The 17,718-nt window shown below is 41.3% G+C and overlaps 1 protein-coding gene across 3 annotated transcripts in view; it reads left to right on the top strand.

Moving 5' to 3' along the window:
* LOC115229990 (acetylcholine receptor subunit alpha-type acr-16-like) overlaps nucleotides 1-17,718 on the top strand; it is a 918,018-nt gene that overhangs the window by 735,890 nt on the left and 164,410 nt on the right. Inside the window, exon 7 of one of the 3 annotated variants that reach the window (XM_036507280.1) lies at nucleotides 17,004-17,054. The exons of the other annotated variants lie outside the window; for them this stretch is intronic. Coding sequence (XP_036363173.1) covers nucleotides 17,004-17,054 — 51 coding nt within the window. The remainder of the gene's footprint in view (nucleotides 1-17,003; nucleotides 17,055-17,718) is intronic. 3 annotated transcript variants of the gene reach the window in all.

The following is a 17,718-nucleotide window of genomic DNA, read 5'->3' as shown; positions in this document are numbered from 1 at the left end:
ACCAGTATTAGGATCCTTACGAAGGACAATCAATATCAGAGTACGATTAACTTAGCCTTTCATTCATTTGTGGTCGATAAAATAAATATCATTAGAGGGAGATTGCAGCAACCCCAGTGTTCACTACTCTCAAAGTTAGTGGCCTTGGGTCAAAATTAGAAAATAAAAATGTATTGTATAATGTATTCAATACTACCACAAACGCAAGAACTCTTAAACAACTTGTTTATGTGTGTGTGTGTGTGAGAGAGAGAGAGAGAGAGAGAGAGAGAGAGAGTAGCCTCTTCTTAAGTTCATCTGCTATACCTATTTCTTTACTACCCACAAGGGGCTAAACACAGAGGGGACAGACAAGGACAGACAAACGGATTAAGTCGATTATATCGACCCCAGTGCGTAACTGGTACTTAATTTATCGACCCCGAAAGGATAAAAGGCAAAGTCAACCCCGGTGGAATTTGAACTCAGAACGTGACGGCAGACGAAATACGGCTACGCATTTCGCCCGGCGTGCTAACGTTTCTGTCAGCTAACCGCCTTCATCTGCTATACCATTGCGACCCACACCTGATATTTGAAGACAATTTATTGTCGTTGAGAGAGAGAGATCGGAGGGTTTCTGTTACTGAAGAGCAATGCTAACCTTCGTGATACACTCTTCGTTCCTTGTACGCACGCCAGTTAAGGGAGATCTTATATATGTGTACTATTTTATGTGTTTGTCGTGTCAAAACATCTAAATGTGCAATATTCTATCATTTAAAGAGTTTCTTACACAATTTGCCATGAAAATCAACGTTCATCGATCGTATTTCCGATAGCCGCCAGTGTCTTTTCGCACGTATCTCGTTATCCCATGGAAAGAAATTCTAGAATTTTGCTTGTCTCGACTGTTGTTTTTAATTGCATGTCTTTTTCGTAAATGCTATGTAATTGGCGTTTTTTTTTTCTGTAATTACCAAAGCACTGCCACAATGGAATCAAGTTATTCCTTTCAATCTTGTATTCAGTATTTGCATAAAACAATGAGCATCTATAAAAGTATATATATGTATATGCATGTATGTATAAATGTATATATATGTATGCATGTATGCATGTATGTATATATGCATGTATCTGTGTATTACATAGATGGTCATACATATATGTGCAAGAATGTTTGTGGGTGAGAGAGAAAGAAAGAGAGACACGCAGAGGGAGAGTGGTATGTGTTTGACTTGCAGCCACACACATCTACTTTCACACTTTATAAGTGTATATAAATATAAAGTAAAGCATCTTTGCAATACATTTTGTAGTTCGTATATTCTTATTCATCTTTAGCTTGGTCGTCTTTGATTAGGTGTCTGAGCCAATCGACTCCAATTAGAAACAGCAACAAATCTTTGGCTTTATATATATATATATATATATATATATATATATTCGTGTAACATCGTCCGTTTTTCCGTCCTTGTTTCCTATACATTCGATGCTTTTTTCCAAGGAATCTAATGCTCTTAGCTTAGTTTTTCCTTGAAGCTGGCCAGATTGGACCAAATCTCAAGATTAATCAGCCGAAATTGAGTGGAGGATCCGTTTCTTGACTGAATATAAAAGGCTTCGAATGACCCATCCGTGTTTTTTTGTATCGTCTATCTGGATGTTTTGTTGTCCCTTTTTGTATCACCTAGCTGTCCGGATGTTTTGCGTTCTTGTCCCATTTTGTATTTCATTTTAAATATATATATATATATATATATATATATATATATATATATATATATATATATATATATATATATATATATATATTATATATATATATATAATTTCCAGGATTCGAGAGAATCAGGTCCTTGAGTAGTAAAGTATCAAGTTCAGGTCGGTGATAACGTTATCGTGTAGAAACAATATTTAAGGTTTTGCGTACGATCACAAATGACCAACTAAATATAGAACGAGTCATGAAACTCGCACATGGTTACACCCATTGCATTTATTGGACCGCCGTCTATAAACTCGAGATCCTAACGAATTATAGGTTCCCAGTTAGGTGAAGAATAAAAAAAATGATAGCAGGTGGATTGTGGTTCACTACAGGTGTTTCAGACGCCTTTTGTATTGTTAAACAGAAGTACAAAATGTTTAATTCTTATCTGTCTTCACTTGATGAAAATAAAAATTTTTGTCTTGCATTATGTAACACAGCTCTTCTTCACTAAAAATAACACGTCTGAAACAGCTGTAGTGAGCCACAATTTATTTGTTGTATTTGTTTAAATATATATAAAGTAAGTAATATATAATACACACACACACACACACATGTATATATATATATATATAATATATATATATATATATATATATAATATATATATATACATGCATATATGGCGTATATATATATGCATGCATATACGGCATATATGGGTACAGGGGTCACCAACGATGCAAATAACATGAAATACGTAAACAATGAGAAATAAATGTAAAGCAAGACAAGATAGCACAGAGAAGGGACCCTTCATCAGTTGTCGGCTGTCTATCTACTCCTCAATTCGAGCATTCAACGGCAATATGAGTCTTCAAAGGCAGTTGCTCCCATAAATTCTAAAATAAAATTTTGGATTTATGGAGGGTCAAAGCTGGGAACAAAAAGTGACAGTGAAGACATACAAGGAAACCGAGAGAAAACAAACATGGAGAGTCGTTAGGCCAGAACGAGAGGAAAATAATGAACGATATGTGAAACATTTTTTTGAAAAGAGAAAAGATAGAAGAGAGAGAGAAAAAGCACGTCCGTTCGTTTAAACGACCGTGCAGGAAAAGATAGATGGTCACATGAGGAAAAGAATCACGGACGTTGGTCACGTGTGAGCAGCGAGAGAGAGAGAGAGAGAGAAAAAGAGAAAGCGGGAGAGAGACACAGATAGAAAACGGTGAAGGAGAGAGGGGAGAAAAAGGGAATTAGAGCAGCATGGATGAAGAGAACAGTATAGAGTAGAGAATGACATCAAAAAGGTGAAGATAAACTTACTTGGAAATGGATGCGTCGCGTTCAATTATATAATAAATAATACACACACACACACACACACACACATATATATATATATATATATATAATATATATATATATATATATATAACATACATGCATATATTGGTACAGGACATCACCAACTGTGCAAGTACCATGAAATAGAAGTTATATATATATATATATATAATATATATATATCTTATATATATATATATCTTATATATGTATGCATATATAAGTAAGTATATATGTCAATTGTAACCGAATATTTTTTGCCAACATTTTACATGCTTTCGTTAATTGCTTTAGGTGCTCATGCAGTTGCAACAGACATAGACCGACTCATATCTCTCACTCATCTGTGGCCCACTGTTGGATCCAGAATACGACAGCTAAAGACGGAAAATCAAACTGTGTTAGCACCTTTCTAGTACTCATTTTATTTGACATGGTTAGACAACATGCAATAATGTGGATCGATTCAGAATGCAGAGCACCTCTCTGTCCAAAACATGTAACATATAGGGTATATATATATGTTTATGTGTTTATGCTTGTGTGTGTGTGCGTGCAGAAATGTATATATACATGATTTTGATGAGCATTTAGAAGTGCAGTTAAGTCAAAATAATGTTAACAATGCCTCATGGTGAATATTGTAAAAATTGCCACAGCAAAAGCGGCTATTTTGGTATGATAAATGTCAACTTCAGAACAAGATAAGCAATATTAAGATATATAAGGGAGTTAAATGACAGAAGTTCAGATGTTAAAATGATGCCGAACAAAGAAAATTTTCAAGAAGTTACCAAAGATCTTCTGAAGTTGACTGACATCTATCTCTGCCTGGGGTTGTTATCTAACTACGATAAGTGAACGTCTCTTGCCTATAGCTCTCTTATGTACACACCACTGTGTAGTTATAGTATCTATCTTTGTATTTAATTTCTGTCTCTCACTTACTCAATTTCTCTCTCTCTTCTTCCCAACGTTGCTATGGTGTAAAAGCTTTCTATCTTCCTATTACCTGCCCGCATTTTCTCTTCCTTATTTTCCCTCTCCCTTTCGAGCTCTGTGTTTATCTGGCCTGTAGCAATGAAATGTGTTTACAAAGCATGCACAAGTATTATTAAATAATTGAAAGATACTACCGGCATATAGTACGCATGCCAGTCTATATAAAACTGTGCAGAGAACTTACTGATATATATATATAAGAACATATTCTTAGCAGCAAAAACAAGAGAGAAAGTAATATTAAAAAGAAACAATGAAAGAAATAACACCAAAAAACAGAAGCTCGGGTGTTCCAATGTTACCTGGCTAAAATATTTTCATGAAAGGTGTCTTTCGTGATATGAAATTCCTAAACAGGCATGTTATCTAAGATCTTCAGATGTAGGCTGACATCCTTCTTTCTCCGGTGTATTTTTATCTTTTAAGTCTTATTGGAGCTTATTGAAAGTTCCTATTCAAAGAAATCGACCCGAATATCAATGTATTTAAGACTGATTCCTTTTCCAATCGGCCGTATTTTGCCGATCTAAGTTACGGAAGCGCAAACAAACCAATACCGGTTGACAAGTGATGGTGGTGATCAAACACACAACAAACGTAATATATATATAAATATATGTGTGTGTTTGTCTGTGTATGTGTGTATATATACATGTATGTACATATATATGTGTATATATATGTGTATATATATGTATATATGTATGTATATGTATGAACATATATATATATACATATTGTTACGGTTGGCTAAGTGCATTTCGGGTTTAATTAGTGTAGTATTTCTGGTGACCCACATAGGAATAATGGTTCCAGTATCTCTGGTGAAAAGTGACGGGTCCTTTGTCTAGTGGGAGATTAATGAGACCTTTCTGACCTTGTGCGGTCGATTGGAGGTCATTCTGAGCACCCCTTGAAGAAGTGAAAGAGGAAGACAAATTAAGGGAATCTAAGAACAGATGGAGAGGGTATTGACAGTAAGAGGAAAGGGACAGATAGAGAGGAAGAGTCTGGCAGGCGATAGCGATAGAGTAAGAGCAGAGAGCAAATAGAAAGGCTAAGAGACAGCAGGCGATATAGATAGGATATAAGGACCAGGGCAGTTAGAGAGGGTGTGAGCGGTACAGAGGGAGATGAAGGGAGTGGAAGAAGCACAGAGACGAAGTGAGGTCTGGGCAGTCGTTGAGCGGTCGTCGAGGAACACAGACGAATCCTGGTAGTCGCTGGCCGGCCCTCGAGGAAGACAGACGGACTCTGGAGGTCAGAGCGAGTGGATGGAACCTTGGATTTAAGGAGCAAGCGTTGGAATTCCTGGGAGCGAGCTGGGATGCGAGGAGGCCTAGGGGCAAGCGATTGGAATATGCACAGAGGGGAATTAGCAGAGTATTCAGAGGATTTGGCAGTATTCAGAGATGAGTGCAGAATGGGACACTGGCGATTCAGTTAGGAATTAAGGTATGTGTTTGTGCATTGATATGTGTCACGGTGTATACGGACCGACAGAAAAGAACAGTCAGGACTCTGTCGATGTGGTCGATAAAGGACATTGTGAATTGAGTAAAGGACTTGTTGAATTGTAACGTGAATTGTTGTGATACGAACATTGTATAATGTATCGAAGTGTTCTGATTGGACTGTGACGTATCGTGAACATTATTTGATCTGGACTTGTTGTGTCGTTACTGAACACTGTTATATTGTTACATGCATGTTGTTAAATGCTTTGATCTGTGGTATACCGTATGATGTATTGATTTGTTGTTTGCCTTAAATGTATTTGATGTGTAGCAATTGTAATTGTCGTATAAACTGTTGTTTGAATATAAGCCAGTGTTGCCAGTTGTTGCCTTGCCTCTTTGGGTTGTATCTCGGGTTGTGCCTCTGTATCTCTGTGCTGCTGAGGTTGTGGCAGTATCTATCTGTATCTCCTCTCTCCGCCTCTTTGGGTTCCGTGGCGGAACTTGTGTGTGAGCCGTTCGGGACGGGCGACGACGGGTGATTCCGTTCCGTAACAACTGGTGTCAGAGGTGGGATTGTCCTGGTTGCTGCGTTTCGATCGGTTCTTTTTCGCTATGGATTTGTCTGGTTGTCAGACCGGAGACGAGGAGATTTCGCTTGCTCTGATTGTGGAGATGTTAAGGGGCCAGATGGCGCAGACGGACGCGTTCGTGGAGAGAATGGACAGGAGGCGACAGGGCCTGTGGGCAGATCAGCGGGAGCTTGAGGTTGCGGATGGGTCAGCTTTGAAGGATCGGTGTTGGACCGAGGATAGCGACGGTCCTGTGGGCAGAGATTGCCCGTCGAACGAAGCATCGAGTGAAACAGATAGTGAAGGAAGTGTTGCGGAACCTGGGCTGGTTGCCGAAATTTGTGACGCTGTACCCAAGAAATCTTGTGATTTGGAACCCGTAGAGGTTGAAGTAACCGAAAGGCCTGTGGAAGGTGTTATGGCTGATGCTGTTGTTCCGTGTCTGGAGCCCTTGGCATCTCGACCCCTGTCTCTCGGAGCTCAGGACGAAGAGCTGGCGAGGTCTGGGGCGAATGTCGCTGAGTCCGAGGTTCCGGCTCTGTGTGTGATGGTCGCGGCAGGTGCTATGCCGTGTGCGGGTCCTTTGGTGTCTGGACCCCTGTCTCTTGGGGCCCAGAAGGACTGTATGGTTCCCACTGTGGAGAGGCCACAGGCGTGGATGGACTGGCGGCCGAGCGTGCGTGTTGTGAGGCCTGCGGTACGGAAGCTGGTGAGGAAAAGGACCAGGCCCGTTGACGAGGCGAGACGGCTGCGAACGGTGGTGGGTCCACCGAGACCAGGAAGACCGCTTCAGCGTTGGGTGAGCTTTGTGGTTGATGGTTGATTGGGGCCGGTGGAGCCCGACAGGCAGTGCCTAGTGAAAGCTCGATTGAGGGTCGGGTGGACCCTAGTGGAAGCAGAAGCTGGTGGAGCGCTGGGTGGGTCGGCCGAGTTATTGAAGGCTGCGCAGGCGATTTGCAGAGGGCAAATCGTGGAACTGCGCCGGACGGTAAACCAGCGGCGGGGTCAGTTCTGCCGGTGCAGAGATGAAGTTAAGGGAGCTCGTGGTCCGCTGATGCAGTTGCGGAAGAGGCAACTGTTGGTGAAAAGTGCAGGACGTTGGTCGCGAGGGTTGTTGGATGCTGGTCGCACGGACCTGGCAGAACGTTTCGTCGACCAGGGCGGTTGTCGCTTGAGGAAGCAGCGAGGCCGGAGGAAGGTCTCAGTACAGCAGCGCAAGAGGAGATATCGGCGACGGGGAACAGTGGAAAAGTGGAATGGTCCCTGGTCGTCGGTGATAATTGCGCGGAATGGAGATGGTACAGCAAGATGCTACGTGGGCTATAGAGCCCTGAGGAAGGTGGCCACTGTGAAGGATTGGCCGGACCCTTTGTGTGAGGGATTTGAGGAACTTCCTCGGACGGTGCGCCTATTGTGGGCGGCTAGTAGGAAGCCTGGCGGCGTTGGCGGAAGTGTTACCCAAGCCGCAGAGGGAGGTGCCAACCTGTGGCTGGTGCTGAAGTGGTGGCCGTGGGAGGTGAGACCCCGGAGGAGAAACCACCCAAGGGGACCCCCAGCCCCTGGAGAGTCTGCTGCTCGGAGGTGCGAGTTTTGTTATGCTTTGTCGGGTCGACAAAAACTTAGGTAGGGGGTAGTGTTACGGTTGGCTAAGTGCATTTCGGGTTTAATTAGTGTAGTGTTCTGGTGACCCACATAGGATAATGGTTCCAGTATGTTGGTGAAAAGTGACGGGTCCTTTGTCTAGTGGGAGATTAATGAGACCTTCTGACCTTGTGCGGTCGATTGGAGGTCATTCTGAGCACCCCTTGAAGAAGTGAAAGAGGAAGACAAATTAAGGGAATCTAAGAACAGATGGAGAGGGTATTGACAGTAAGAGGAAAGGGACAGATAGAGAGGAAGAGTCTGGCAGGCGATAGCGATAGAGTAAGAGCAGAGAGCAAATAGAAAGGCTAAGAGACAGCAGGCGATATAGATAGGATATAAGGACCAGGGCAGTTAGAGAGGGTGTGAGCGGTACAGAGGGAGATGAAGGGAGTGGAAGAAGCACAGAGACGAAGTGAGGTCTGGGCAGTCGTTGAGCGGTCGTCGAGGAACACAGACGGATCCTGGTAGTCGCTGGCCGGCCCTCGAGGAAGACAGACGGACTCTGGAGGTCAGAGCGAGTGGATGGAACCTTGGATTTAAGGAGCAAGCGTTGGAATTCCTGGGAGCGAGCTGGGATGCGAGGAGGCCTAGGGGCAAGCGATTGGAATATGCACAGAGGGGAATTAGCAGAGTATTCAGAGGATTTGGCAGTATTCAGAGATGAGTGCAGAATGGGACACTGGCGATTCAGTTAGGAATTAAGGTATGTGTTGTGCATTGATATGTGTCACGGTGTATACGGACCGACAGAAAAGAACAGTCAAGGACTCTGTCGATGTGGTCGATAAAGGACATTGTGAATTGAGTAAAGGACTTGTTGAATTGTAACGTGAATTGTTGTGATACGAACATTGTATAATGTATCGAAGTGTTCTGATTGGACTGTGACGTATCGTGAACATTATTTGATCTGGACTTGTTGTGTCGTTACTGAACACTGTTATATTGTTACATGCATGTTGTTAAATGCTTTGATCTGTGGTATACCGTATGATGTATTGATTTGTTGTTTGCCTTAAATGTATTTGATGTGTAGCAATTGTAATGTCGTATAAACTGTTGTTTGAATATAAGCCAGTGTTGCCAGTTGTTGCCTTGCCTCTTTGGGTTGTATCTCGGGTTGTGCCTCTGTATCTCTGTGCTGCTGAGGTTGTGGCAGTATCTATCTGTATCTCCTCTCTCCGCCTCTTTGGGTTCCGTGGCGGAACTTGGTGTGAGCCGTTCGGGACGGGCGACGACGGGTGATTCCGTTCCGTAACAACTGGTGTCAGAGGTGGGATTGTCCTGGTTGCTGCGTTTCGATCGGTTCTTTTTCGCTATGGATTTGTCTGGTTGTCAGACCGGAGACGAGGAGATTTCGCTTGCTCTGATTGTGGAGATGTTAAGGGGCCAGATGGCGCAGACGGACGCGTTCGTGGAGAGAATGGACAGGAGGCGACAGGGCCTGTGGGCAGATCAGCGGGAGCTTGAGGTTGCGGATGGGTCAGCTTTGAAGGATCGGTGTTGGACCGAGGATAGCGACGGTCCTGTGGGCAGAGATTGCCCGTCGAACGAAGCATCGAGTGAAACAGATAGTGAAGGAAGTGTTGCGGAACCTGGGCTGGTTGCCGAAATTTGTGACGCTGTACCCAAGAAATCTTGTGATTTGGAACCCGTAGAGGTTGAAGTAACCGAAAGGCCTGTGGAAGGTGTTATGGCTGATGCTGTTGTTCCGTGTCTGGAGCCCTTGGCATCTCGACCCCTGTCTCTCGGAGCTCAGGACGAAGAGCTGGCGAGGTCTGGGGCGAATGTCGCTGAGTCCGAGGTTCCGGCTCTGTGTGTGATGGTCGCGGCAGGTGCTATGCCGTGTGCGGGTCCTTTGGTGTCTGGACCCCTGTCTCTTGGGGCCCAGAAGGACTGTATGGTTCCCACTGTGGAGAGGCCACAGGCGTGGATGGACTGGCGGCCGAGCGTGCGTGTTGTGAGGCTGCGGTACGGAAGCTGGTGAGGAAAAGGACCAGGCCCGTTGACGAGGCGAGACGGCTGCGAACGGGGTGGGTCCACCGAGACCAGGAAGACCGCTTCAGCGTTGGGTGAGCTTTGTGGTTGATGGTTGATTGGGGCCGGTGGAGCCCGACAGGCAGTGCCTAGTGAAAGCTCGATTGAGGGTCGGGTGGACCCTAGTGGAAGCAGAAGCTGGTGGAGCGCTGGGTGGGTCGGCCGAGTTATTGAAGGCTGCGCAGGCGATTTGCAGAGGGCAAATCGTGGAACTGCGCCGGACGGTAAACCAGCGGCGGGGTCAGTTCTGCCGGTGCAGAGATGAAGTTAAGGGAGCTCGTGGTCCGCTGATGCAGTGCGGAAGAGGCAACTGTTGGTGAAAAGTGCAGGACGTTGGTCGCGAGGGTTGTTGGATGCTGGTCGCACGGACCTGGCAGAACGTTTCGTCGACCAGGGCGGTTGTCGCTTGAGGAAGCAGCGAGGCCGGAGGAAGGTCTCAGTACAGCAGCGCAAGAGGAGATATCGGCGACGGGGAACAGTGGAAAAGTGGAATGGTCCCTGGTCGTCGGTGATAATTGCGCGGAATGGAGATGGTACAGCAAGATGCTACGTGGGCTATAGAGCCCTGAGGAAGGTGGCCACTGTGAAGGATTGGCCGGACCCTTTGTGTGAGGGATTTGAGGAACTTCCTCGACGGTGCGCCTATTGTGGGCGGCTAGTAGGAAGCCTGGCGGCGTTGGCGGAAGTGTTACCCAAGCCGCAGAGGGAGGTGCCAACCTGTGGCTGGTGCTGAAGTGGTGGCCGTGGGAGGTGAGACCCCGGAGGAGAAACCACCCAAGGGGACCCCCAGCCCCTGGAGAGTCTGCTGCTCGGAGGTGCGAGTTTTGTTATGCTTTGTCGGGTCGACAAAAACTTAGGTAGGGGGTAGTGTTACGGTTGGCTAAGTGCATTTCGGGTTTAATTAGTGTAGTGTTTCTGGTGACCCACATAGGAATAATGGTTCCAGTATGTCTGGTGAAAAGTGACGGGTCCTTTGTCTAGTGGGAGATTAATGAGACCTTTCTGACCTTGTGCGGTCGATTGGAGGTCATTCTGAGCACCCCTTGAAGAAGTGAAAGAGGAAGACAAATTAAGGGAATCTAAGAACAGATGGAGAGGGTATTGACAGTAAGAGGAAAGGGACAGATAGAGAGGAAGAGTCTGGCAGGCGATAGCGATAGAGTAAGAGCAGAGAGCAATAGAAAGGCTAAGAGACAGCAGGCGATATAGATAGGATATAAGGACCAGGGCAGTTAGAGAGGGTGTGAGCGGTACAGAGGGAGATGAAGGGAGTGGAAGAAGCACAGAGACGAAGTGAGGTCTGGGCAGTCGTTGAGCGGTCGTCGAGGAACACAGACGGATCCTGGTAGTCGCTGGCCGGCCCTCGAGGAAGACAGACGGACTCTGGAGGTCAGAGCGAGTGGATGGAACCTTGGATTTAAGGAGCAAGCGTTGGAATTCTGGGAGCGAGCTGGGATGCGAGGAGGCCTAGGGGCAAGCGATTGGAATATGCACAGAGGGGAATTAGCAGAGTATTCAGAGGATTTGGCAGTATTCAGAGATGAGTGCAGAATGGGACACTGGCGATTCAGTTAGGAATTAAGGTATGTGTTTGTGCATTGATATGTGTCACGGTGTATACGGACCGACAGAAAAGAACAGTCAAGGACTCTGTCGATGTGGTCGATAAAGGACATTGTGAATTGAGTAAAGGACTTGTTGAATTGTAACGTGAATTGTTGTGATACGAACATTGTATAATGTATCGAAGTGTTCTGATTGGACTGTGACGTATCGTGAACATTATTTGATCTGGACTTGTTGTGTCGTTACTGAACACTGTTATATTGTTACATGCATGTGTTAAATGCTTTGATCTGTGGTATACCGTATGATGTATTGATTTGTTGTTTGCCTTAAATGTATTTGATGTGTAGCAATTGTAATTGTCGTATAAACTGTTGTTTGAATATAAGCCAGTGTTGCCAGTTGTTGCCTTGCCTCTTTGGGTTGTATCTCGGGTTGTGCCTCTGTATCTCTGTGCTGCTGAGGTTGTGGCAGTATCTATCTGTATCTCCTCTCTCCGCCTCTTTGGGTTCCGTGGCGGAACTTGTGTGAGCTGTTCGGGACGGGCGACGACGGGTGATTCCGTTCCGTAACAATATATATATATATATGTGTGTGCGTGTACATATACACATACATATGTGCATATACACATTTATACATGTATATATATACATATATGTGTATGTACATATATACGTACATATACATATATATAGATAGATACATACATACGTACGTACGTACATACATACACACACACACATATATCAATGGAAGTGTGTGTTTGGAAGTGTTGTATGAGTGTGTGTGTATGTGTATTTTTGTCTCAGTTAAGTTTATTGAGTTATATTAGTGACTCTATTTGTTAGTTCAACATCTTATATGTTCGTTATAGCATTGTTGTGTAGATTTATTTATATGTAATAATAACGATGTCGTTTGGGTTCCTTCTTCCGTTCATTGATTCTTTGATGTCATAATTCCTGGAGATCTACTTTCTTTCATAATTTTATTTCTTCTCAGTTATATTTGATTTTAAAGTATGAGTCACAAAGAAATTTTCTGAAATTATTTCTGTGTGTCTCCATTCACTTTCAAAATCATTTAGCCTCTGAAATTGGCGGAAGAGGCTTTTCCTTGCAAAATCAATAATGTGATACATACATACATAAATACTTACATATATTTTGACTGCTCCATTTTCACAGCTGTTTGCCGTTTCCTTGAGCTTCCACGCTATCAATATTCAGTCTAGTTGCGGATCTACATAGTAGACGAAACATATAACTTACTGTTCACTTCTAACTCGTTAGATGTGCAAACGTCGCCATCCGCCATTTCTACAGGGATTTCAGTAGATAGAATAACAAAGGTCACCATAAAGAGATATCTGCACGCCATTGGATTAGAGTCAGAAACGCTTGTTCAACACAAGTACCATGCTCCGAGGTTTCGTAATTAGAAGTGTGATTGGCCAAAGCAATATGATCAGTAATTACATGAAACCGCGAGTTTTACATGTGTCACTCTACTTGAATGATGCTATAACAACAGGTAGCGGTCCTTCATTCACGGTGATTTCATTGCGCGCCCTTCCAACCAAGTGTTTTGCCTCTCCGTGCTCAAATTGTGATCATATATGTTAGTTAAACTATTGCTTGAACCATGGCAAGTGCTACTCCTCTGGGTCAAGATCGGGGAACAAAAGTGGTTAAGAGGAGATCCCACATTCCTCAAAACCATGGAACTCCTGAAACGGATCCCTGTAACCAGATCACATTGACGTTTCGCATGCTATCCTTTATCAGGGGAAAGGGAAAAGGAATAGTAAAGTTAGAGGAGGAAAGGTGATAGAATATAAAGAAAGTAAAACAGTCCAAGGGCTATATATATATATATATATATATTATATATATATATATATATATATATATAGATAGATAGATAGATAGATAGATAGATAGATAGATAAATGAATTTATGTATTATGTATGTTTACATGTATGTATGTATGTATGTATGTATGTATGTATGTATGTATGTATGTATGTATGTAAGTATGTATGTTTACATCTATGTATGTATGTATGTATGTATGTATGTATGTATGTATGTATGTATGTATGTAAGTATGTATGTATGTATATATGTATGCATATACAGTTATGGAAAAAAGTTTAGAACAGACGTCTGAAAATTAGAATGTCTTATTAAATGCGCAAATATATACGTTGTACATATTTGAATCGTATTTTAATTTTTATTTTAAATGTTCCAAACTTTTGGACACGACCATATGTGCGTTTGCCTCTGTGTGTGTGTGTATGTGTGTGTGTGTGTGTTTGTGTATCAAATTTCTTATTTTAAAGTTGCTTAAGAATAACAGCGGGGTTTTGTATTGGCTCAATAAGGATTACAGTGAAATTTATTCTTAAATTCGAGTCGCCTTAGATTTTAGATTTTCTCTTGGCTTATTGAATCAGTTGAATAATCTAATAAGCGAAATCTGAAGTCTATATTTCACTGTATTTCACTATATATGTATAGATGTGCGTCTGTGTGGATCTGTGCACAAACAAAGAAACACACACACACACACGAGTTTGTGGATAGTTTTCGATTTGTATGTGGTTATATGAATATATAGTCATGTATACATACACATACATAAATACACACACACACATATATATATATTTACATGCATATTTACATACATTCATACATATATGCATACCATCATACCTACATACAAAAACGTGCATACATGCATATATTGTATAATTATCCCAATAACTTTACGACGGCGACAAAACAGTTCTAATGAATATTGTTTTCTTTTTTTTTTCCATTATCACACTCAACTGGAGAAACTCGTTAAGTACTTTAGTAACTTCTTCAGAAACTCGTGTAAAAAGTAAAATTGCTTTTTCACTTCCTGTATATTTTTCTTCCTGTCTTCCTTTCTTTTTTATTCCTGTTTTGTGTTCATTTGAATGTTTATAAAAAGAAGAGGCAAGCAACTAAATTCAATCTATCTTTCAAAAACAACTATCTTAATTGATAATTTTCGTAAATTTAAAATTCTCAAAAACCTACTTGATATCTGCTTTACTTTATTATTTGTGGACGTTGTTATTTTATTTATTTTTTTTTTGTCCTTAGTGGCAAAACAAAAACAACAACAACAACCTAACCAAACAATTGTGTTCTCAATCAGTCCTTGAATATCTGTGTTATCCATTACGCCTAACAACCAAATGAGTGCGCCACATAAGGGGATATTTTCAATTGTTCGCTCTAGAATAACGTACATTACGTTAACTCCGATAACACTCGAATATCGACCTGGAGCTACTCTTTCTTTAACTCGTTTTACTTGTTTCAATCATTTAACTGCTGCTATGCTGGAGCACCGCCTTTAGTCGAGCAAATCGACCCCAGGACTTATTCTTTGTAAGCCAAGTACTTATTCGATCGCCGCTAAGTTACGGGGACGTAAACACACCAGCATCGGTTGTCAAGCGATGTTGGGGTGACAAAGACAGACACAAACATATACACACACATACATACATATATATATATATATATATATATATATACATATATATGACAGGCTTCTATCAGTTTACGTCTACCAAATTCACTCATAAGGCTTTGGTCGGGCCGAGGCTATAGTAGAAGACACTTGCCCAAGGTACCACGCAGTGGGAATGAACCCGGAACCTTGTGTTTGGTAAGCAAGCTACTTACGACACAGCCACTTCTACGCCTATGTTAGTTGAGATTCATTCTTTTTCTTCCAACATAGACCTTGTTGGTGAGAATGCTTCATAGTATGGTACTACTAAAATTATGCACCAGTTAATATCCTCTTTTATCTGTATCTAGGGAACACACACCGATACCCTAAATATCGTAATCTTTCCTTATTCATACTTTGCAATCTATCTGTAACCTCATCAATATGTAAAAGAGGCTTTACATTACACTTGCCCTTACTGTGCATAACACTGTACAAATCAAATAGTCTAGCACTTCAAGACAATTGGTTGAACGCAACTCCTCTAATTCTATATTAACTGGAATCAATTATCTTTTGCTCCTACTTAACTAAAACAGCTTATTGCCAGACGCCATTAACAATATCCTTAAACCTGGTGTTTAACAACGGCTATATTGAAGCCCTACTGTCAAAGAACATTCACAACAATTCCTAGAGAAAGGCAGCCACCACTATTAATAAACTACCACATAACTATCTCATAACTACCATAAAATAAAAACAAAGTGACTCGGTGCATTACTCCAGCTGCATAAATGATCCCAGTAACAAATTGCTACTTAGTTGTATTCAACAGAACTCCAAACCGTCTCCGTGTCGCCAGTAACTCCTCGTTCATATAATCGCGACGTGGACTCAAAATGTATCCGAACTTTTATGAATTGTCAACTTCTATTCTTCTTTCATCTTCAGCGAAAACAATGTTGTTCTTGACATCAGCAAGGTTTACGATTATTTCTGGTTTGAGAACATCTTAAACACATTGCCTGCTTGTGGTCTTGGTTTGACTTTCATTTCTTCGATAACTGTTGCACAGCACCTTTGTAACATGTACCGACCGCATGCGTAATTCTTGGTATACACTTAAGTTCGTTTATGTTCCGTACACCCTAAAATATAAGATTTACTTTAAGCCAGCATCAGTTTCTGGTGCTCTACAAATTTCAAGTAAGACACGCATTAAAATACTAACCATATCTTGAGGACAATAAATTTTACTTGCATGCAGTATTAACATATTCGACGACATTGGAGAGCTTTCTGGATAACTGGTTAGGGTTTCACAATTTTCAGGTTTCACAATGCTGTTCTTTCTCTCTTCTATCAAAGTTACGATAGTCACTACTTCTCTGAAATAGCGAGCTGAGTACCGTCTCTAAAAATCCCCACCTTCCTCATCTTCCATATGTAATTCTGCTGACTGTTTCGCTCCGCCCAAACATTATTCTAAACTCTTTCTCCAGTTCTTTCTCACTTTGCCCTCCCCTTTGCAATTCCTTTCCTTCTTGTGTTTTATCAGCACCGACCTACAGAGTTTTAAGCTGAACTTCAACCGCAACGGTCCCGCCACTCTGGACCGGCCTGTATAATTCTTAAGCACCTCCTTCATCTCCTCTGACGATCATATGAAAATAGTAATCTTTTATTCCTTTATCATTTGCCAGTGTTGCTCTAAGTAGCTAAGATATGAGCAAAGGAAACTGATGTGATTCATTCTTTGTGCACAGAAAAATCGTTTCATCTTAATTCTTTAGTTTGATTAGTTAGTCGTAACTGTCAAACCATTGATCATTCTGTCTATAACTTTCATTCCTTTGATTTTATTCTTTTGATTTAAGGTTACAGCATTGAAAAAAGAGTTACGTTCATGTTAGGATCAGAGCTAAAGTTAAGGGCTAGGCTAGGTTTTATTTTTAAAAGAAAATAAAAGGAGAATTTTTTCTTTTATATTTTTACAGCAAAGACTCTCCGCTCTGAAAGTATGACAATAAAAATAACGTACACTATTTTATTTTTTGTTTTCATTCAATTTTTCTTTATTAGTTTGTTTATCATAATAATGTCACAGAATTTTACGTTGTCACACAATTCTCTATTCTCTATCTTCTATTGTTCATTTTATATTCCAGCCCAAAATTCTTCATATGCCCCCCAATACCCAGAGGGGCCATTAGGCAGCGGTAAGTGGTTTGGAATGGTGAAGGAAAGCTTTGAAACTAATTCATGTCTAGAATAATAACCGCTGAATTCTTTTATTCCCTATTCTTCATCCAAAGAATGCTTATTTTATCATTGTTTTTAGAAATATAACACTCTTGTTTTTAAAAGAGAAATATTAATTTTCAATGCACGATAACACTTCCAGCACTAAAAATAAATGCCTGGTTTTGCATGACGATTGATGATCGTTTTTTAAGCCAGGTAAAATTTATGCATAGAATTATTTTCTATTTTTTATAATATAAAAATATTTTAAGAAAATTAATATTAAAAAATGGGTTGAAATATAAAACTTTTCCTATTTGATATTGAGGCTAGAAACTTTTTTTTTTTACCTAATATTCTTTCCCGTATTTTAAAAATAGTTTCGTATGTTTGACAATTTTCAAGAGAAAATAAAACGTAGTATTCTAGTATTCCTGCTTAAACAATATTCCACTCACGGCTGTAGTGCATGAGATGTTTGATACAATTTGCTTTTCTAAAACAGAAACTAGTAATAGGTTTTTTCTTTTCCTTCTATACTCGTTTGACTGACTGATTTTTTTTTTTTTTACTTTTCATCTTAGTAAATATTTTATAGATGCATTCGTTCTAGTTTCATCGGGGTTTTTTTCTCGTGAA

The sequence above is a fragment of the Octopus sinensis genome, linkage group LG1 (assembly GCF_006345805.1).
Source record: "Octopus sinensis linkage group LG1, ASM634580v1, whole genome shotgun sequence".
Classification (NCBI taxonomy): Eukaryota; Metazoa; Mollusca; class Cephalopoda; order Octopoda; family Octopodidae; genus Octopus; species Octopus sinensis.
This window is presented reverse-complemented; position numbering and strand designations above follow the sequence as displayed.